The 24,484-nt window shown below is 36.2% G+C and overlaps 1 protein-coding gene across 8 annotated transcripts in view; it reads right to left on the minus strand.

Moving 5' to 3' along the window:
- The window catches only part of UNC79 (unc-79 homolog, NALCN channel complex subunit), a 261,771-nt gene that overhangs the window by 197,454 nt on the left and 39,833 nt on the right, over positions 1 to 24,484 (minus strand). For 4 of the 8 annotated variants that reach the window (XM_082451152.1, XM_082451149.1, XM_082451150.1 and 1 more), the window contains exons 3-7: positions 21,338 to 21,483; positions 17,680 to 17,850; positions 9,380 to 9,472; positions 2,901 to 2,956; positions 2,098 to 2,227 (exon numbers count right to left, since the gene is read on the minus strand). In XM_082451152.1, the coding sequence (XP_082307278.1) occupies positions 2,098 to 2,227; positions 2,901 to 2,956; positions 9,380 to 9,472; positions 17,680 to 17,850; positions 21,338 to 21,483 (596 nt within the window). Of the gene's footprint in view, positions 1 to 2,097; positions 2,228 to 2,900; positions 2,957 to 9,379; positions 9,473 to 17,679; positions 17,851 to 21,337; positions 21,643 to 24,484 lie in introns of all 8 variants that reach the window. The other 4 variants (XM_082451151.1, XM_082451146.1, XM_082451147.1 and 1 more) reach the window with 1 other exon arrangement.

Raw genomic sequence — 24,484 nt, forward strand, 5'->3', positions numbered from 1 at the left:
GAATGAATGCCTTTAGACAGAGACATCTTGTTCAGATAAGCCAAGAGAAGATGAGAACGTCTCTTCTGATCTCAGTAAGCATAGGCTGAGCTATTCTGGGGAGAGAGGTTTGGCTGGGCCTTCCAAGAAGTTATGGTCACGGGGGTAAATGGAAGTGGCTGTCAGTTTGCCAGGCTTCTCGGATGCTCTGAACAGGCAAATCTCATCATGTGGTTTCTCCATTTAAAACCTGTGCATGGTTTCACTTTGCTGCTAGGATAAAATCCACACTCTTTCACAGGCCCTGTCAGACTTTCTGCTTCTCTCTGGCTTTTCTCCTCTTGTCCCTCCACTATCTGGCTGCATATGACTTTTTCCAGTTCCTAAATACAATCATGCTATCTTCGGCCTCCAAGTCTGAACCCATGCAGTTCCTTCTGCCTCAAACTCACATTTTAGCCGTTCATGATTCACTCCCCTTATGACTCTATCTATCGTGCGCATATCTTTCAGGCATCAGCTTACATGTCACACACTTGAGAACTTTCCTTGACAACTTAACCCTCCCCAAATTTGCCCATCATCAGGGTGAGTTCAAAGGCCTTTCCTGTGTGTTCCCACAGCTCTCTGTATTTTGCTCTACCTTAGTGCTTATTACACTGTCAGGTAGTTTCCTGGTCTTTCCCCCACAGCTGGAATGTTCGTATCAATGTTTTAGCCTGTTTTTTTTTACCACTGTATCGCCAGTGCTTAGGATAATGTCTGGCTAATAGTAGTAGATGCCCCATAAATATGTGTTGAGGAAATGAATGAATTTCCATATCTAGACTGCATTAAGCTCCATGAGGTCTAGTTTTGTGTCGGTTCTTCTATCATCAACACAAAGTATAGTGCCTAGCACTATACTTTCTCTTTCCTATAGTACTCTTCAAATATTTATCGAATGAATAAATTTCATTTGATACTAGTTACCCATTCATACATCACATAAACGCTTATTTCAGGGATCTATTGAGAAGGGATTGGTGTCAAATATTTCCGTCATTTCACCTTTTATTTTATTAGTGCTTCCAACTTCTTGCTTTTACACTCAAATTATCCACTCAGCAATGCTTAAACATTCTCCACTAGCAATGATATAAAACATCAATGATACCAATTTCCATTTTTTTAAATTTACCTACTATCTACTTTCATCATTTCAATTAATACTATTGTTACCACTAAGGCCAATATTATTTGTTCTGAGTTTAGAATAAGCCCACCAAGGACCATCAATACCTCTAACACTTGGCTTTAATCAGGAACATAAAACAGACACTTGAATTATGTTAAATTCCCTCTGAACTACCTCAAATCACCTTTGGAAAGATGAGTGATGCCAAGAAAAAAGTACTTTCTCAGAATATCAGTATACAACTCCAAAATAACTTGAATAAAAGCTATGCCAAAATATCCATCTCTTCCATTTTCAGAAAAATATGTATACAAATAAGTGGGGGGAAAGGGTAGTCAGGGGCATCAGAAACTCCATTAGCCATAGATTGCTTCTTTGATTTTATAACATATAAACATAAACTACATAAGGGTTAGTTTGTTTGGTTTTGGGTAAATATATGTCTTTACAATAAACTCAATGTTTACTTGTTGGTGATTAATTATACCAGTATTCACCAATGGTTGACTCTTCATGTCGACCTAGGCTTTCAGGGTCATTTAATTTTTATTTAATGCCTGAACTGGTAATGTTGAAAGCACTCCAAGCCTTCTCAACAGAGCAGAATTAGCCACTTGGGATTTTGCTAAATCTGAGCCAATCTGCAGCATTACTAACTGCTCATACCTTTGCAGTGATCAGCATTAGCAATGTTAAGACCAGAGGTCAGGTGTACAGCAAATGGGACTGGAACTTAACATGATTTGCTATGATGTCATAAAAGCTTTTGAAATTAATTTTAATTAATTTATTTTTATACCACCTAGTTTCAGAAACGATTTATGACAATGTCTAAAGGCACAGTAAATTTAATCTAGCAAGATTAAAAAATACAAGTAAGTGAGGCAAATGTGGCACAGAAGAAATAAAGATGGGGCATCACCGAGCTATTCTCCTCTTACCTGTGTACTGTAAGCCCCTGTACTCGCTTATTGCCCCAGGAGGTTTTAAATTGGGCCAGTAATGGAACAGCATTTGCACAGCTGGAGGTTTCACCTGTGAAGGCCCATAGGCTATCACATACAAAAGATCCTAAAGAAGACAAGAAGCATATTTTCACTAGCATCATCAAATAAAAATAAAGGTAGCTCATTCAATATTACCAAAGCAGTGAAAATTCTAATGGAGAGATTGAGGTGGTTAATTTCCCTGGAATCTCATCATCCAGGTGGGCTTTGCAGATTAAATCATATTATAATTTTTTTTTATTATTTTTATGGATCCTGTAAATAAGCCCCCCAGTAGTGTTCAGATGTACACTATCTTTTAACAAATTCTTCTCTCCTCAGAATAACGTGAAAGATTTTAGAATAGCATAAAGCCAGTTTGCCAAATACTGCATTTTTAAAAACATTTCCCTAAAACATATTTCTTAATAATTCACATCTCCTATTTGAAAGAAGAAAGTTTCCCAAGCAACCTTTCAAATCAAGTAAAACTGTCACATAATATAGTATTTGCTAAATTTCAAGAATAAGATATGTCCAATTACATTTTCTGTCAAGCCACTGCGTTCCTCAAGTATCATTTCTGCTCTAAATGGTAAATAATTAACCTGTAAGGAAAGGATTATAAGTTCTACCATACCAAAATAATAAGACATCAATAAATTTGATCTAAACAATAGTTTTAATATGCAAACAATTTTTACTGTATTATACAAATTGAACTTGTGACTATGAGTTTAATGTGGCCCCAAACTTACTTTCCAGACTTCTTGTTTATATTTCATGAGGCATTCCAATAATTGACAATGATATACTGTAAGGAAGAAAATATAATTTGAACATGAAATGTAAATACCAGACAAAAGATCCTTTAAAATAAACTATATTAGTCTAAATTATATTAGACTTTTCACGCTAATCATTAAATTAGAAATTACTTATTTTCATATATTCATGCCTTTCAAAAATCATATAAGCCCTTGACTTTATCAAGCTTTATTCCAAGATCCTTGAGAAGTATTTTATTCATCTTAACAAAGGAAATATTAAGAAAACTCCCTAGTAATCATACTTTTATAACATAAACTTATATCAATGTAATCAAGTACTACACGGGGAAAAAAATAGCCTAATAGGATCATAATAAAAGCTTACATTTATTGAGTGTTCATTATGTGCCAGGTACTGAGCTAAGAGCTTTATGTATTATGTATCTCATAACCACCATGTTGCAGTTAAAAAAGTGAGGTTTAGTTTCCTATCTTGCCCAAGGTTGGACAGATAGCAAGTGAAAGACTGATGGATTAGAATGGGAGTCTTTTATCACCACCTCCATCTTGTTGAGGAGTCCTTAAAAGCTATACAACAGCAATCTTCTTTGATTTGCCTATGTTTACTTGAGGAATAAAGATACTTTCACCCTAGTTAGATACCCGTTTTATACCTTCCCTAATCTATCTGCCAACCCTATCATGGCACTGAAGTAGGTCTCCCTTTCGTCACCGATGACCTCCATGTCGTTCAATTCTATGGACATTTATCAGTCTGCCTCCCACTTGACTTTCAGCAACATTTAGTACTGCTGACCACCCTCTTTCCTTGACTTCATGACTGACCCTCTCCTATTACCTGTGGCAGACACTGTTGTTGCTACTCAACTGCTATCAACAACCCTTTCTTCCTTGTTCAGCTCCCAGTACACAGACTGCCAAGCAAGACAATTTCCCAGATTCTGTTGCAGCTAGGGATGGCCATGTGACTCAGTGCTGGCCAGCAAGACCTAAGAAAGAATCTGCTGAGGAGCTTCTGAAACTCATTTTTCCTCTTTGACAGAAGGAAAAAGGCACACCAGGAGACCTTTCTCTGATTACCGTGACTGATCCTATTTTTGATAGGATTTGATAGGATATATTTTTGAAACCTGTTTTTAGAAGTAGTTATGTAAGAATATAATAACCTCCACTGTGGCATATCTTGCAAACATGAGAAGTTCAAGAGAAACACAAAGATGGCATCTCAGGCCCCTGATACTGCGGAGCTATCTCTAAGACTTCTTCTTCCACTGGCCAGTATCTGTTGGATTTACTGAAGGCCTGGTCATAAGTCAAATCCACTTTTCATTCTATGCTCTCTTGTAAGCAATGTCACACTCATATACAGCAATATCTCAGAGATATTGCAGGTTCCATTCAAAATCACAGCAAGAAAGCAAATACTGTAGTAACGTGAATCATACAAACTTTTTGGTTTCTCCATGCATATAACAGTTATGTTTGCACTATACAAACATTAAGTATATTAATGTATACTTTATATAAACATAAAGTATATATTAAGTAGTCTATTAAGTGTGCAATAGCAATATATCTTAAAAACCAATGTACACACCTCAGTTTTAAAATATTTCATTGCTAAAAAATGCTAAACATTGTCTGACAATGCAGGGTTGCCACAAAACTTCAATTTGTAAAAAACACAATATCTGTGAAGCACAGTAGAGCAAAGTGCACTAAAAGGAGGTATGCCTGTACAACTTCAGGTACCATCTATATGCAATTCAGTGAATAGCACTGGACACTTACATGAGGGCTCAAAGTTCATTACTTCTAGCCCAGAAGTCAGTTCTGAGTTCATAATACAACTTCCTAATTACTATTACCTCTTTTTTCTGAAGAAACCTGATTTATTTGCATTTTTGTGTTTTGGATATGTAGAACTATTACTGAGGTTATGTGTGATTTTTTTCCACAGTTTTATTAAGATATAATTGACATATGACATTGTATTAGTCTAAGGTATATCATCTCCTCTCAAAAGTCTCAGACACTTCTAACATAACATGTCCAAAGTAGACCTCATGATCTTCCCGTAGAAACCTGGTCTTTCTCTTCCAGTGGCTCTTTTTGCAGTGAATGGAACCACCATGCACCCAGTTCAGAAGCCAGAATGCAACCATATCCAATACATCACCACACCCTATCAGTTTTACTTCCTAAATAGCTCTCAGATGTATCCACTTTTCTCGGCCTCAACCAACCCTGACTTTTACATGGCTAGACAAATGCAATGGCCTCCTCATGGGTCAATCTGTCCCCACTCCGGCTCCTTCTTAATCCACTCTCAACTGCAGCTCAGGTGACACACACACCACCACTCAAAGTCCTTCAGCACTTTTCCATTAGACTTGGGATAAACGCAGGACTCCCAGAGCCTACGACATCCTGCATGTTCTGGCCCGCAGAAGTCTACAGTCTCATCTCACACCAGGCAGCCCTCACTCTGAGCTCCAGCTACAATGACCTTTCAGTCCCACCTGCTTGCCAGGCTCCCTTCTGACATATGAGATTCCTCTGCCTGGAAACCTCCATTCCCTGATAGGCCTTGTTAATGCTACTCATCCATCAGTCCTCAGACCAAAGGTTATATTCCCAGAAAAGCCCTCCCTGACCTCTTCAATAAAAGAAAAATCCCCTTTTATAGGGTCTCATCATAGCACAATGTACCTCTTTCGGAGAACTTGTCACAATTGAAACTGGGCATTTGCTGTTACAATTATTTGATTAATGTCTTCTCCTTCCACCACATGATAAGCTTTATGAAGAGAGGAAAGGGTCGGTTCTATTTTGCTAATTATGGTGTTCCCAGTGCCTGGCACATAGCAGATACTCAGTAACTGTTTGTTGAGTATATAAATGGTCCTCTAGACTTGGAATTTTGTGAAGCCATGACTGAGTTCTCAAGTGCAGATGCTCCGGGGTACTTTCTCTTACACGGTGTCTGCTATTCTCCATATGTTTGCTACACGAACCTTGCTCAGAGGAGTCCACTGACTGCCCATGAACAGACCTAGAGAGTCCCTTTATTTAAACTGCTTCCCTTCCTCAAAAATATACAATGGAGAAAAGACAGCCTCTTCAATAAGTGATGCTGGGAAAACTGGACAGCTACATGTAGAAGAATGAAATTAGAACACTCCCTAACACCATACACAAAAATAAACTCCAAATGGGTTAAAGACCTAAATGTAAGGCCAGACACTATAAAACTCTTAGACGAAAACATAGGCAGAACAATCTTTGACATAAATCGCAGCAAGATCTTTTTTGACCCACCTCCTAGAGTAATGAAAATGAAAACAAAAATAAACTAATGGGACCTAATGAAACTTAAAAGCTTTTGCACAGCAAAGGAAACCACGAACAAGACGAAGAGACAACCATCAGAATGGGAGAAAATATTTGCAAACAAAGCAACTGACAAAGGATTAAACTCCAAAATATACAAGCAGCTCATGCAGCTCAACGTCAAAAAAACAAACAACCCAATCAAAAAATGGGCAGAAGACCTAAATAGACATTTCTCCAAAGAAGACATACAGATGGCCAAGAAGCACATGAAAAGCTGCTCAACATCACTGATTATTAGAGACATGCAATCAAAACTACAGTAAGGTATCACCTTACACCGGTCAGAATGTGCATCATCAGAAAATCTACAAACAACAAATGCTGGAGAGGGTGTGGAGAAAAGAGAACTCTCTTGCACTGTTGGTGGGAATGTAAATTGATACAGCCACTATGAAGAACAGTATGGAGGTTCCTTAAAAAACTAAAAATAGAACTACCATATGACCCAGCAATCCCACTACTGGGCATATACCCTGAGAAAACCATAATTCAAAAAGACACATGCACCCCAACGTTCATAGCAGCACTATTTACAATAGCCAGGACATGGAAGCAACCTAAATGTCCATCAACAGAGGAATGGATAAAGAAGATGTGGAACATATATACAATGGAATATCACTCAGTCGTAAAAAGGAACAAAACTGGGTCACTTACAGAGATGTGGATGGACCTAGAGAGTGTCATACAGAGTGAAGTAAGTCAGAAAGAAAAAAACAAATATCGTATCTTAACACATATATGTGGAATCTAGAAAAATGGTACAGATGACCTTAATTGCCAAGCAGAAATAGAGACACAGACGTAGAGAACAAATGGATACCAAGGGGGAAAGGGATGGGGGTGGGAAGAACTGGGAGATTGGGATTGACTCCTATACACTGTTGATACTATGTATAAAATAGACAACTGATGGGAACATACTGTATAGAACAGGGAACTCTACTTAATGCACTGTAGTGTCCTAAATGGAGGGGATATATGTATATGTATGGCTGACTCATTTTGCTGTGCAGTAGTAGAAGCTAACACAACACTGCAAAGCAACTATACTCCAATGAAAATTAACAAATAAATAAATAAATAAATAAATTGCTTCCCCTCCCAGAACGCCCCACTTACCTTATCAATCAAAATTCTATCCGTATTTTAAGATCCATTCTTTGCTCAAGTGGCACAAAGCCTTTCCTGATTATTTCAACCCATAGAGTTCTCTTCTCTGATGAATTAATACAGTCTATAGTATTTATTTGGTACTTTTTACATCCTACTTTACATTGTAAATTAATGACTTATGTAAACATGCCTAATCTTCCCAATTAGACATAAGCTCCATAGCAAACATCATATCTTACATTTTAGGGTGGTTTTCGCAATGCCTAGCATGGAGTCACGTACACAGGAGTTTTACGCAATGAATTCCTGGTACCTGAGCAAGAACTCTGCTCTATCCTTGATACACAATCAGCTGCAAGGACCGGGCTGCCACTTGCTGTCTCCCCCAGTAAAAGTTCAAAGGATAATGATGCCCTACCTGCTTGATCTCAGAGAGTCCCCTGGTGGATAGCACCTCACTTCTTATGTTTCCCCCATCACAAGATTAACTTGGGGTCCCAAATGTCATTCTTAGTATAGAATAGCTGGCTATACACGTTCCCCCATGAACAGATGAAGATACAGATTAAGAAGTAACAGAAGTATTTGATCACAGTGGTTTCCCAATGAAACGTTCAACTCCAAGAAGACAATGGCAGATTGTAGTTGCTGTTTACTGAGCAGTGCTTATGATGTGTCAAATCACTATGCTAAGGAAGCACTTCACACACACTTAAGTCATTAAATCCTCACAACAACATTTTAAGGTACTAGAGGAAGAATCCCCATTTTATAGATGAGGGAACTTGGTCTTAGGGGAGTTAAAGAACTTGCTCAAGGTTAAGCTACCTGGCAATCTGCGCTGAGCTCAGATATGAACCCACATACCCTTAACCTCAAAGCACACTATTCTACCCAACCTGTTCTACTGCCTCCCAACTTAGCAATTAGGACCAAACCCTGATGATGAGACTTTAGTTAACTAATTAGATTCTATGTGAAGGGGTTTTTTTCAGGACATAAAATCTAATAAATATAAATGACATTATGAGGATCCTTTAAGCCAGAGTGAGACACGAGGTATAACTTCCCCAAAAATATACATTTTAATTAAATGCACATAATAATCATAAGGAATTTTATATTTAAAGGATGATACTCCAGGCTAAGAAGCATTAAGATTTTGAAATGAAAAAAATTGTTTTCCTCATGCTGAGTCAAAAACTCAATTATTATTCATTACGTAATTAAGTAGAAGGCTGAAAACAGGGCCACCAAATTTGTTTACTTTCCAAATGAAAATAAAAACTGAGTTCATATCTTAGCATGTGACTCCAACAGTCAGCCCCCTTTTAGGTCAGTTTCCCAAAGTTCATCTGCAATTACACTGATGAATGGAAATCCAACAGAATATATCAGATTAAATCTGTCCCACATTACTAGAAATCGAAGAAACACACATCAAAATGACATATTACTTTTTATCTGTCCATCTCTATACAAATGTTATAATAACACTCAATGACAGGTTACAATGTACTTTCACGTATAATTAGTGGGGATGTAACAAAAGATTTGTGTGCAAGGATATTCATGAAGTATTAGAGTAGCGAATTCACAAAATATTCCCAGTGGTTACCTTTAGTTGTTAGAACTTCAGGTGATTTTTATATTTCTAATTTAATTATTTCTATATATTTATATTCAAGCAATTTCCAGTCTGTTCTAAAATTGTGTTCTCAGACATTCTAAAAATATCACTAGTCAGCAAGATAACTGCTAATAGCAAGAGGCAAAGGAAATTTATTTCAATTTGAAAGTCTGTTTTCTAACACATCTCCAGTTTCTATTTACCAAGAGAAGTTCTTCTCACATGAGAATTTCTAGCTTGCTTATTTGATGTCTTATTTAATTATTGGTTTGGAATTAGTGAAGCCATCCAAATTTCCACTTACCTGGATTGGATGTGTACTGCATTGCAATCATTAGCATGGATGATGCGGAGAGATTAACATGGGCAGGAACACCTTCTCTCCTTGAGGAGCCCACTGAAATGAAAATTTTTTTGATTAGACACAATTTAGTTATATATATATTTATATATTTGTACATTTATATTTAGTTGCTACTTTACATAGAGCATGAGAGCTGAGAAGAAACTTGAAAAAAAAATCAGTAGAAGTTTTGCATAAATAAAACCACAAAATTTGTCCTAGCATACAAACGCTACAGTAGTCATTATCATAGGCACATTTAGGGAGAATCTTCAAGGCGCAGGAGTAATGCCAGAATGTAATGTAATCGTTTTATCAGAATTGTACTTAAATGTGATCTCTGTTTCCAAGATGTTTATATCTAGGTAGAAAAGAAAGAAAAAACAGAATCCTCCATGTACCCAAATATAAGGCATGTTGAAGGTTATCCAAATAAGAAGGTAAAAATAAAACGTTTTTGAACACGACTTGAATGTATTAACTTTAAGAGATGCAGATGAAAGAGTCTACTTTTAATGGGTACCATATGCATTTAGTTATATCAATTTTAAAATTATTTTCAACTCTCACCTATCATTAAACAATTTTATTCAAACCTTCACATGTAACTTCATCATCAGCATCTTAATCATCATGACAATCACTTTTTTAGTTTTCCAGAGCTTACCATCTTCACATCCACCTGAGCTGTTTGAAATACAGCACTTTTTGAATCTGTGAATAATGCTGTTGCTGGACATTTTATCCTATCCCGCAGTATTCAATCACAAAGCCAGTTGGTTTCTTCAAAATTCATCTTTTAGCCGTATAATTGTGATCTCCATGAGATAACCACTTACATACTGCTTTTAAGAGACATCTTTAAGTGTCTTGTTTAGGATGACATCCAATACTGTATTAACTTTCTTTCTCTTTCTTTTTGAATAGAGGGTATCAGGTAACCTCTATAAGCATCCAGAACTATCACTGATGGAGGTCATTTGGGGTAATATGTTGTCTCCAGAGTACTTTATTATTCTAAACACAGTAACTGAGAAAGGACCCACAATACTTTACAAGGACTCAAATATAAAATGAATTCTTTTTCTCAGGATAATTGCAGGAATAGCAGAAACCTCTCCTTATAGTTGGGCTCCTGTAGCAAATTGTCAAGAAAGCATGAACAGAACAGTAAACAGTGACTATAACACCCTCAAAAAGTCAACTCTCAATTTCCAACACATACTGCAGAAGACCATCAACATAGACAACAAGAAAAAAGCAGATAACCCTAAAATCTGCTTTATTTTAAAGTATTAAAGTGCAATGTGTGGGAATAGTATCTCACCTACAACCAACAAGAATAAGGCAGCTTATAATAAAACACAGGTATAAAAGAATCATTAAAGCACGAATAAAAGGTTTGTTGTATAGTAAAGTAGAGAAGACAAACAAAAATTTAACATGATTCTTCTTTTTAACGTAAAAAACTGAGCACCACAATGGACAGTGGCCTTTACAATAGCTTTACAGAAATAAACAAATAAAACAGATCTATAATTAAGTTCCATTTACCTGAGTTTGCTTCTATTAATAACTTACTGCTGGGCTGCTGCTAACCCACTAAGCAGGTGATATTCAGGTACATAAATTAGTTTGGTTATACAATATAAATAAGAATTAGTTATTATACAAAGATGTGAGGATCAGCTCGCTGCTCTTAGACGTTAAAGCTGATTAGTCAAATACGATTAATCAAAGAAAAAAATCTTTGTGCCAAATCCTAAAGAACAAGATTCAGTTTCTCTCAGAGTTTAGACAGGGAGATGGTTCAAATTCAGCTTCCGGGGCCCCATACCTAGAGAGTCTAACTCAATCAGTTTGGAAGCAGGAAAGCTACATGTTTAATAAGGACGTCAAGTGATTCTGACCAAGTGGGCCTTGGAGCTGCATTTGAGAAGTACTACTACAGGAATGAGAACAAGAAAGGAAATACTCAGTAAGGTGTCCAAGTGTGGGAGGAATAATTGCATGCCCTAGTGTTCTTTCTTTAAGGGGGAAAAAAAGCAAAAGAAAGTGTAGTCTTTGACATATGCAAGGAAAAATAATTATATGTATACTATATCCATTCCTTTTGGGACAAGTGTTTTCACCTTTGTTTAAACTCATTTCAAACTTTTAAACTATAAGTGTTTCTAAAAAATGAAAACTACTTATTAAGGTAGGCTGAGAATCACTGTGCCTGGAGGCCTTTAAAAATGGGAGAGATGGGACTTCCCTGGTGGTCCAGTGGGTGGGACTCCACGCGCCCAGTGCAGGGGGCCCGAGTTTGATCCCTGGTTGGGGAACTGGATCCCGCATGCATGCCACAGCTAGGAGTTCGTATGCTGCAACTAAAAGATCCCGTATGCTGCAGCTAAGACCCGGTACAGCCAAAATAAATAAATAAATAAATATTAAAAAAAAAAAATGGGAGAGATGCCCAAATGTCTCAGATGATTTAGATGAAGTTTATTTGGAGAACAGGACAAATGGCTCGGTGACCTCTGAATGTCCCCCCTACCCCTACAAATCTACGCTCTCCCTCAAGAATGGTCAGCCACAAAGCCAAAAGTGGTCCCGTGGCTCCAGCCCTCAGAAACTAGCTCCAATATTTCTATAAACAGACAGTGCCTTGCAATTTCATAGCTTCCTAACAGAACAAAATCACCACAATTCTAATTTAATAAACATGCAGAGGCACACATCATTTATTGAATCTTGTTAAAAAGGCACGAGGCAAACAGATGTGCAGCTTGTCCCCATGAGGGTGTCTAAGGTCAAAGCTACATACGATGGAAGGAAGCAGAGAAGTAATCAAAATAAGAAAATTTTACATTTAATGTTGTGCTCAGAAAATACAATTAAGTTTTAAGACCTATTCCCTGATTCTCCTAGCACCACCAAAACAATCATTACCACCATCCCCTCCTTCTATGAACAATAACAATTTCTTAATCTGTTTCTGCATTTTATAATTCCTAACGTGTTATCATGTATAGCTCTTATATGATTCTCATTAAAAAAAAAAAGTATATGGGAAAAGCCATTTTATAAAAGAGAAACCAAATTTTGCATGCGAACACCAACCTAATTATTAGGACTACAGCCTAAGTTACTTGACTTCACAGCTAATGTGCTAGTCACTTATTTATTCACAGAGTATTTTTTTTTCAGTATCCAGACATTGTTCTAGGCCCTTGAGACACCGCCATAAATAAGATAGGCAAGTCTTTGTCTTTATGAAGCTTAAATGCTAGAGCTGTGCTATCCAATATAGTAGCCACATGTGGTTAAATTTAAACTAATTAAAAGTAAACTAAATTAAAAATTCAGTATCTCTCACTAGATATTTTTTCAAGTGCTCAGTTGTCACATGTGGCTAGCGGGTATTCTATTGGACAGCACAGAATTTTATATAACATTTCCATCATTGCAGAAAGTTCTGTGGACAGCACGATTCCAGAGGAACAGGCAAACAAATACCTGTGAAGAAATATAAAGCAGGGCAAGGGAATATGTAGAAAGCAACGGAAGGTCCTATTTTAGCTTGAGAGTAAGGAAGGGCCTCTGGGAAGACTGTGATACTTGAGCTGAGACCTGAAGGGAGTGAGGAAGCAAATCATGTGACCATTTGCAAGAAGGGCTTTTGACACAGAGGAAAAAAGCCTGGAGCAAAAGCAAAAGCTTGGTGCCTTTATGAAACTGCAGAAAGGCCAATATGGACAGAGCAGAGTGAACATTAGCAGACACAAGTGATGAAGTAGTAAGATAAGCAGGGCCCACATCACAAGGCAGAGGGCCTTGTGGGCCACAGAAGGGTGTTGAATTTGATTTGTAGGAGTGATGGGAGGCTATTACACGTTTTTGAAGAGGGAAGTGACATAATCTGACTCACATGTTTGGAGGATAGCTCTGGCTTTTTGGTGGAGAGCAGGCTGTAGGAGGGCTAAGAGTAGAAGCATGGAGACCAGCTCAGAAGCTATTGGTCTGGTCCAGATGAGAGACAGTGGTAAGAAGTGGTCTGAATTGAAATATATTTAAATAAACCCCTCTAGCCTTATACCTTTTTAAGGGGTAAAGGTAAGGGAATCACCTGGGAAGAAGAAAAACATTCTGATGCCAGTTCTACCACATGACAGAACCATTTCCTGTGCTGCCTGGATTAGCAAGTGGCCTCTGTTTGTGTAAGCAGAGGTAACTGTGTTCCATGAGATAGGGTTTGAGCATAAGATACCTGTGCTGTCAGAAGGTCATATCAGTTCAACATAAAGGGAGGACTAAGACACCATGAACCTGAAGTCTATGTAGCATTAAAATATGTGCAGATTGGTAGATTAATAAAAAGTCATAGAGACAGGACTGCCCATCAACAATGCAGGTTCTATGAGATCAAAACCTGACATAACAATTACTGTTATTATACAACACACTCTAGGGTAAAAAAATCCCAAACCTCAGCAGATGGCCCGTTATTATTTCAAGCAATATTTAAGATGATAAAATTTCAGGACAACGTGATTTTGAGCAGAATATTGGAATTAGTTGCAATGGGATTTGACATGTCTGTTATTTGACTGAGTGTTATACACTGGTATAACATCAGACAATATTCAAAGGTCATTCCCATATGTTATGTCATGGTCTTCACAACAAACATTGTGATGTAGACAAGTGAGGTTACAATTATTCACAAATTTACAGCTAAAGAAACTAAAGTTTGATAAGGTTGAGAGATTCAGCCTACAATTCAGCCCTTCTGGATTCCTATTCCAAAACATTTCCCACAATTCAATAATAAAGCTCTTAAAGTAGAGTAAGATCTACTTTATAAAAACAATCATTAGCTAATAAAACAGATTTTATATATAAAAGATTATTTAAATACCATCAATATCTTGTGTTGGTATTTTACTGTCTTTTTTCTATTATCTTTACTTATTACTGTTTGGAAGATCATAGAACATAACACGCATCCTCTGTAGTAGCAATAGAACAAAAAAATGATACAGGGCCAATGGTTTGGAAGCAGACCTTCAATTAAATCATACAATTGCTTTTAATTCAATGTAAAGATCTAAATGAACCTCTTTTTTAACCTGAGGATGAGTGATTTTTGAGGAAATTTAAGTTGGAAAAGAAACTAGATGAGACTGCACAGTTCAGGATACCAAGATACCACTAGAAGGCTCTTTCACTGATTTAGTTGTTCAGCTTTACTATTCACTTTAAAATAATGTATCCTACATCACATAATGTTCATTTGGGACCCGCTTTTTCTTTTCTCTGCCAAAATATCATCTTCCCAACATCCATATTTCAATTTGGTCCACAAATCACAGAACCTTTGTGGAAAAAGAGAGGTTTCCATGGTGAAATGCAAATGACTTTTTCAATTCTTAGTAACTCCTTTAATATACATATATAAACAAAGCCTATTGCACACATGTGGAATAAAAACAAGTGTATCTTAATATATACACAAGGAAAGAGTTAACAAGAAAAGGTTATGTCAAAGGAAATTTTTATAATAAATTGCAGTTTGCTCTGCAGCACCTCAAAGGAGTTATTTAAAATAAAAACACAGTACTTGGTTTATTGACAAAAATGACATAAAAGACATAACTGATATACATGCAGGGCTCTTAAACTGAAGGAGCTGCAATACCTCATTAGGTCCACTTGAGAGCTCAGACTTTCATCTTCTAAGTCCTTAATGATACAATCGTTTAACACCTGAAAAACTGTCCATGTATTACATTTGACCTTGTGAATACCATACCAAAGAGATAAAAGCCTTTTTGTCTTAAAGATTTTATCAAGTCCTCAGAAAATGCAACATCCTTCATCTCAGGTCTGAAATAAAAATATTCTGGAAGAAGTTAAATGCTCCCCTCTTGTTCTGGTCAGAATTTCTACACACTGAAACAACTTCCAAAAATAAAACCAACATGGACGCAAACAAGAGACACACGTTCTCACATCAATTCAGTTTGACTTGATGAATCTGGAACCCAATCCCCTCCATCTTTGGATCTATGTCCTTTGTATCTACTCTATGAAGGAGTAAGTACAAAAGAAATGCCTGAATCGTTTAATAGAATTTGGCTTTAAAGGTTAGTACCACAATTTATTTTCAAAGATTTAAAGATGATAAAGATTGGCTACTGTTGAACTACAGGAATGGTGACGAGAAACGAGAAAGTCAGAACTAGGAGACTAAAACCAGAGCAACAAAATAAATGAACCAGATCAGCGATTGCATTGGAGGAAGATATGTGCCTCTTACGTAAAATAAGATTGATGTTATTTAACCTAGAATTATTAAGCCAGAAATAACCTTAGAGATGGAACATTATTTTCTAAACCTCTCCTTTACAGTAAAAAAAAAAAATGGAGACAGAAATGACTTGTCCCTACCCTTTAAACGAACACCAAGCTACTCCACTAATGAGCACTAAAATATTCACACAAGTTTTGTAAACCCAACTTACTATTTTGTTCTCCTTAGTTGCCAAGTTCACACATTTAAATAAGTAAGGATTCCAATGTGACTACAAGGCATGTTTTGGGGTCTGTTTCTAATTAAGCAGAAATTAATAATCAAGGGTGAAGAAACAAGTTGCCAGCTGTCACATGCTCGGTTGCTCTTTGTAACTTCAAGGGCCTGAAACATGCACTACATCTCCCAAAATTATTAACTTATTTCTAAGAAGGAAGGATACAGTGAATTTACACTCGTTATTAGAAAGATGCAGCCTCACCTGCTATTCTTAAAAGAAAAAAATTTCTATGCCTAAGTTTAACAGTTAACATACTTATTAAAAAAAAATACAACTATGCAATCCTAAGGCTGTATCCATAAGCAAGTACTTGCCAATAAGGTTACACAGAACCAAAAAAGAGAATGATCAAATATTCTGTTACTTGAACAGTATAATCAGTCTGCTAATTTTTTAAATAGCTATATAATTTAGGCAGAAGTCAGACTCTTTGTTTAAAAGACATGAAAATTACAATTCCATAGCTAAGATTAAACTCAATTGTAAAATAAGTAAATGTGGCTCAAAGGTACATATGTTTACCAATTGTTATTACAAAGCAACAACTTTAATAAGATCATAAGTACATAACATTAAAACAGTGACAAATGATCTCTAGGAATTGAATGTGACCAACACAGGCATTATTATAGAACAAGACTTGAGGGAAGGAGAGAAGTAAACTAACACTTATTGAACACTAGGCATTGTGCTAGCACTCTATCAATGTTCCAATTAATCATCTCAATTGTCACAGCGACCTTATGAGGCAGTATTATCATTATTCTCATTTTACAGGTAAGAAACAGAAAGGTTAGGTAACTTGCCTAAGCTCACACAGCTAGTTGGTAGCAGAGCTGTGATTTGAATCTAGATCTGTTTGACTCCTAAACCCATAATCTTTTCAGATTATCCACTGAAATGTAGATTAATTAATCACCCATTTCTTTTAAAAAATACTTTAACAGGATTTTGATCATAAAAAAACACAACCCAACTTATTTTTTTCTCTCTGTTATCACATCTGGAAAGCCTGCAGAATTAAGTTTATAAAAGTGAAACAGAATTCAAATCGATTCCACGTTTATAAGAGTACCTTGCACATGAGTTGTAAACTTCAGCTTTTTTCAAAGTGTTTTCATAAATTTTGACTCATTTTGTCATCACAACACCCCTGTGAGGGAAAGCTGATGATATCATCATTCTGGAGATGAAGTTTCAACTATGTCAGTTGCCCAACCTCACATCATACAGCAGATTACAGACAGAACTGAGACCACAGGAGATCTACATATCCTGATTCTATCCATTGCTCTTCCCTGCACACCCTACTGCTTTCAGATGCAAAAGATAAGAATTTCTACATCTAAGGCAACACTTCACTCCACGCTTTTTTCTAAAGTAGCCAAAAAATACCATAATTTATATGGAGGAAATACAGACTGTGCCTTGACATGTTCTTTCTTCCTATCCAATAAGATCAAACTATCTGAATACAACAGTTCTAAGGTATAATTGTCTTTTTCTTTCTTTGATGTTCACCATACTATTCATGATGAAATAACTGAATTTAAATCAAAGCACATGTATACAGCAAGTGATTCCATTATAATCTTGAAAATCTGTAGCCTAAACAGCAAAAGCAATTTCCATTCATACAACACATAAAAATCATCTAGTATTAGGTAAGACCGAACTTACATATAGCCATTGGTAGAAAAGATGTGCTGAGATATTCAATAATATCCTTGTGCAGAAACGGAGGAAAGGTAGCTAAAGTTGATATCATCGTGTAGGGCAAAGTACTCAGAATATCATCATTGAGAAAGGGGAGCAAACACGTAGTTGTATAAAATATTGACTGTCCAAGATCTACAAAACAAAATGAAGTAATCAGTCACTGAATATTTTGCCATTTAACAAAAAATGCTAATTTTACATTTTAAGTTCTTATGAACTGGTTTAAATTATAAGCAACCATCACTCCCTTCCTATCAAGAGTTCTGTAGAGTACGTACACAGTCTTTGATGAATGATTGCATTAAGAAATATACAGTTGATTCGTGAACAACACAAATTTTGAACTGTTGGGTTTCAACAAGGTTTAAACTGTGTGGGTCCACTTATATACATGGATTTTTTCAATAAATATAGTACCTGTATCTTCATTTTACAGATCTTTAAATCAACTAAGTGCGGGGAAAAGTTTGTGTTCAATTAGAGATCACAATAAGTGGAACCCAAAGAACTAGGGTTTGAGTCCTGATTCTATCCAAACTGTTTCAGCTCCCTGCCCTTAGGTGAGTCATTTATCAATTCCTTTGTTCTTGAGGCAGAGAGAGCAGCAGAGATTGCAGATTTTCAACTGTATGGGGGCTCAGTGCCCCTAACCCCACAAGTTGTTCAAAGGTCAACCGTATCTATGATGTGAGCTTTTCCTCAACACCTTATCCATCTTCAGTAGTACTTGGTATTCATATTACTCCCTGATTTCATAAATTAAAAGCACTTTCCAAGTGATAACGAATCTTGAAATCTTTCCAGCATTCTTACCTCTGTTACATTTTACACAAGATCACTGTAGCACAGCGATGTTAAATTATTTTCTCATGGGAATTTTTAGAAAAATCAAGGGCAAGACTGGAAATAAAACCATGCTATTTCTGCTCCATCGACCGAACAATCTTCCTACATCTGGAGTCCTGGGCAATGAAGTAATTTGCGTCTTCCAGCACAGCGGCAGATTCAGCACGCACCAAAGAAGGGAAGCCGTAAACTGATACTGCATGACCCTGCACACTTAGTTATCAATTATCACAGAAGGACGTGCCACCTCATAATAATCTTTCTATCAACACTTTTAAGTGATAGGAACAGTACCTACCTCACTTCATTAGAAGGATTGTTAGGAGGTTTAAATGAGAAAAACGTAAAGTGCTTAACATAGCACCTAATGTGTGCTCCACAAATATTAGATATTATTATGAATATTAATATTGTTATTATTATTATTACCTGCACAAGGAGTAAAAATAGAGGACATTCAAAAAATCATAACGATTTAGCTTTAGAATGCATGTAAACCAAATCCCATCACACTGAATACATATTTTGATGTTTCTGGATCTCCTGATACACAGTTCATCAGCCAAGACTTGACAATGAAGGCTTTTTCTCATTTTCATATCCATTATAAAAGAAAACTATTAGACTTGTTTGTCTTGTAGCAGATGCACCTTCTTTGTGCTATTTTCATGCCTAATGTTAATTCTGATTATCATTAGAATTAATATGCCACCTCAACAAGCACATCAACTGACAGCAGAGAGGATGTGGCCACACTGCCCACTGGGGAGTGAGGGTCAGTCAACCTTGGGCTCAAATTGATGAAACCGAAAATTCACAAGTGTATTCCTGAGAACTGACTGAGCCTGTGCACATAAGACACCTCAGCTGCCTTTTAGCCTAGTTACAGAACATTGGCACTGAAAGGAACCTGAAGCCCCCCTGGAATATTTTTCAAATGAGGAGACTGAGGCCCAGAGAAGGGAAGTGATTGCCCAAGAACACCTGAGAGTTAGTAGCTGAACTGCAACAAAAATGCAGCTCTGCTGGGTACAGTGCAGTGGTTCTCAAACTTGGTGTACAGAAGAATCACCCAGAGAGCTAGTTAAAAATTCAGATCCTCAGGACCCACCCCTCAGTCATTCTTGTTTAGAAGTTCCAGCTTGGGAACCAGAATTCCAAGTTCCAAACTCCCTCCCTCAGAAAGTCTGATGTCATTCAGATCAAAACAGGGTTGTATTGGTTTTTAACCTCTAAGGGATGGTCTAGTGAGTTTTTCCTATCTTCTGAGATCTGTTATGCAGAACAAGAACACAGCCTATAGATAACAGTAAAGAGGAAGGTCACAAAATAGCTGTGGGTAAAAGAGCAAAAATACAAATAATCCCCCCTGAAATTGTCACAATTTACACATTAACTGCAGTTAAATGGGCTGTGAGATACCAAACTGAATGCTTTTATCTTAATCAAGGGGCTCTAACTCAGTGGCCCATCCCAAGACCAGGCAGGTAGTCACAAAGGAAAAGCACTGACAAGTTCACCACCATGGTAAGCTCCGGGAATATTACATTCAAAGAGTCATCTCCTTTAAGTTCTGAGCTGAGATAGGATCACAATAAAAGTGACTAGACTCAAACAGCTACAAAATTGTACAATAAGCAAACTCACAAGTTTCTACATTTTTTATATTCACTGTTATACAGAATTGTAAATATAAAAAACAAATTAATAATCATTTCATCATTTTTATAAAAGAAGATTTTTTTTTAAGTTCAGAACACATCTTACTAAATAAACCATTAAGCATTCTCTTAGGAAAGTTAGCCATAACTAAAAGACAAGATAACCTCCACCACCCACCCATTTCTGAAATTCCAATTTTTTGGACAGTGAAACTTTAGTTATCATACCTCCATGGACCAAATTATCAGTGCTTTAAAGTTAAGACAACTGGTGTATTAAAAGCTCATTTGCTGCAAAAGTCATTTTTCTTACTGTATGATTTTTCATTTGATTCTCCCAAATATAATATTGAATACTTAAGCAGTAGATATTATTGTGCTCCTTTTTATGAGTTAGAAGAATTTGGTAAGCATGCAAGATAATGAAATTTACTAAAGACACACAGTAGAAAGAGGAAGAGTTAAGAAAAGAAGCATGCTCTTAGGCTTCTGTCCTAAAGCACCACTAAGACTGTGTAGTGTATACCATACACGGCATGCATATACTATATATGGCATAAAGCACCACTATACACTGTACCACTTGGTCAACATTTTCTAATAACTATTGATTGTTTGTTAAATTTGGAAGCGTTCTAGAGATTTCTTATTATCTAATCTCCTGGGTTTAAAGACAGGAAAAATGAGTCCCAGAGAGATTCTATGATTTGCTCCCCAAAATCACAGAATTAGTCAGTGGATATGATGTGCCCTTTAAGCTCCACCTCTTACATTTCCTGGGGGGCAAGTTTTTAAAACTTAACATCCAAATCGTAATTTCAACCAGAGTCTCCTTGATAAGCAGATCAGGGGAGAATAGTTAAGTTCCTTTTATAGTCTTCCTCCTTTCTCAAGCCCATTCCTCCCACCCATGCAGACCCACTTGGATAACACCTCTCTGGCCATAAAACAGAAAAAAATGATAATAAGTCAAACACCATAATTAAGCTTCAGTGTAAGAAAGGTTTTAGCCACACAAAGACCTTTCAAGCAATTTATTATAATAACAACAACAGTCTCTAGCATCTATAAACATACATGTACATTTTCAAAAGTTTCAATTAAATGCTCACCATGTTGGCCATGCTGTAGTAAAGGAACTAGATCCAGGAGAGTCACCAAAGTCACGTAGAGGCCTTGATAGTCCAAAGAAGGGTAGTCTGACAAGTGAGCATCACGACTTTGCAGGCCACGTTCAGAGGGAGCATCTCGCAGGACGCTGTAAAGGAGGGAGCGAGTAACAGTAGGGTTGATGGAACTGACCTGCGGTCTTAGAGATGGGGTGAGTGGGAATGGCACAGGAAAAAGACACATGGTCATGGGCACTGTCAAATTGGAGGCATCTTGGTTTTCCTTCTTCCCTGTGCGGGACAAAATGCTGTTGGGGGGACAAAGAAAAAAAAGAGACAACAAAGACACAAAGAACAGCACATTACATTGAAATGACACTCTAAAACAAATAATAAAACACCAGATACATCCCACATAAGATGCAATTGCCACACCAGCAGCATCTACAAATCTAGTACGGGTCGCAGAGCTTCATGCACAGAGATACCAATAACGTAAGGTTTATTTTGCGGAAGTTGCATTGCATCTCATGTGTTATCTGGCTAGTAAGGAGCAAAAATATAAAAATGCATGTTTCAGTGCCAAACCCATGTTTTACAGTTTATTGATTTGATGAAGGCGAGGTTTCCGGAAAGGAAGAATGATGGCTTTGTCTAATGAGTTAGAGCTTTCATTGCTAATTAAAAGGAGCTTTCAAAGCAAAGGAAGTTTTCAGCAAGACTGTCTTAATCAGGTAAAGAAAAACTTGCAAAATATAGGTATGGCACTTGCAGAAACATGTTTTAGCAAAGAATAAACATGTGTGTTTATTAAGAGAGTCTTAAAAATCACATGTTTATTGCATCAAAATAATGTCTATATGTATATTATGATACTGTTTCATGACATTCTGTCAGTATCATTTGAGATAATGAAGTTTAAACAGGCATATGAATTTAGAAATAATACATATTTCTAAAATGTTAGCTAAACTACATTGGAAAAGCTATAAAATAATATAGAGTAGATGGTCCATAGCATATGTTTGTGAACTAATGATAATGGTTATTTATGTGTGTTTTTTAAATTTTGCATGTTGGGGAGGAAACATTTTATTTTATGAATACAAACAGAGGTTTATTAAATAGTTACCTTCAAAATTCTAAAGACTAAGCAAGCAGTATCTGTCATATAGCTGCACGTCATACAATAAGATCTCATATATATATTACTGCTGCTACTTACGTTATTATTCAACAAAACTCACTAAAAACTAAAGGAAAGATAATTTACAAAGTTAAAAAAATTTTAATGGAAATAAAAAGAAATTCTTAAAAATAAATTGGCTTTCTTTTAGCACTAATTTTTAAATAAAAACCTTTTAGTAAAAGCAATAAAGCAGAAAAATTGCTAATTTAAAAATAGAAGAAATGACTGCTTAGCCAAATGTTTAGTTTTTTTAAATTAGGTTATACTATTTAATCATTAAAGACATTATAATGGTAATATCTATACATTATACTGGTAATATCTGCTGCACTTACAAAGTGCTTTGATATAGTACACTTCGATGTTAATCAAAATAGATAACAATTTATAAATGTTTCATTACATAGAAATAATCTTATCTTACACTTATTCTATGTGCATCAAACATTACTAAGTTCTTAGTTAATGATATTACATTTACAATTTTACAGTGGTGTGAAGAATTGGTTAGTGTCAAGCATGCTCGCTATTTCAAATTTACATTTATTTTTATTTACTCTTAGTGCAAAATATGTTACAATGTAAGAAAAATGACTACATGCTTTTTATTTTCCATGTGCCTAATTTACCTCGATTTCCTTTGTCTTCTGTTACCCAATGTCCAGGGAAAAACAATTAATAATAATAAAAATAACTTCAGAATAGTTATGTAATACTTCTTAGCAATAAATAACTTAAGATTTAGTGTAATTTTTTAATTTTTAAAGGGATTTAATTTACCTTTTTTGTGTGTGATGTATTTAACTTTGTAAGCTTATACTTTACAATGGGATAATATCAACATTCCAGTTACCCCTGCCTGCCTACATCTATTATAAATACCATCAGATTTTCCATCAGACTTTATACTTTCCTCATATAACTCAATTACTCCTAAAAGTACCCCCTTTAAATGCTATATTCTTGATAAACCCACTCACCAAAAATCTGTTTTAACCCTGTAGGATTTTATCCCACTGAAAATGCCCTTAAAATCACAATGGATGTAAGTCAGAAATATTATTTCCCAAACTTCAGCCCTAAATTAGCCTACTACCAGCATCCTTCCAAAATTGCAACATGTGGCTCTTATAGAAGTGGCACGGAAAAACAATACTTTGCCTTAGAGAATAAAATTAGCTGTAGAGCATACATTAATGCTTTTCTCTAAATTAAGTACATTGCTCTCATCAAACTTTTCCTTGGTGGGGGAAATATAGCACATTATTCTTTTCAAATACACAGTAGTATTTTTCCAAAGTTTGATATAATTTAACAAACACTAGTCAAATCAACTTTGGAGGCTCTACATTGATATTTTTCCTTTCCTGTATATGGAGGGTTTCCAAATGATAGCAGCACCAACTTCATATACGTAGGGAAGAAAAAACGTCAGCACTGAAACAGTAAACTTCTCTCTCACTGCCTTTAGATTTAATAAGTAGGTGAGGTTGAGAAAAAATGGCTGAAGATGAATAATCCATGAAACCAGTTTTAAATTATCATTCATGTTTCAATGTAAGGAAATGTTTTCATTTGTGGAAAAACTTAAGAAGGGCTCATGAATAAATGTACAATGCATTGTGATTTCATGATGTTTTGTGAAGTTTATTCATTAAAAAAAAGAAACTTATTTCCCCAACCAAACTGTCTAACTTGGGAATGATAAAACCATCTTCCCCATCTGAGATTCTTTCCCAGAGGTCTGTACACCCAACCAAAAAGAATATTAAGAATGCCCTGCTCAGAAGAGTTTGACCCAGCAGACAACTCTTCACCTTTCCTCTTCACTCCTGAGATCCTCTTTACCAAGCATTTACTTCCAACATCAAGAGAAACCAAGAGAAGAGGAACACTGTGGGTGTGGGGAAAGATGAGGAGTCGCCCTGAGGTATCTATAGCACAGAAAATTAATATGTCAA

The sequence above is a fragment of the Balaenoptera physalus genome, assembly GCF_965194825.1.
Source record: "Balaenoptera physalus genome assembly, chromosome: 2".
In the NCBI taxonomy this organism is placed as follows: Eukaryota; Metazoa; Chordata; class Mammalia; order Artiodactyla; family Balaenopteridae; genus Balaenoptera; species Balaenoptera physalus.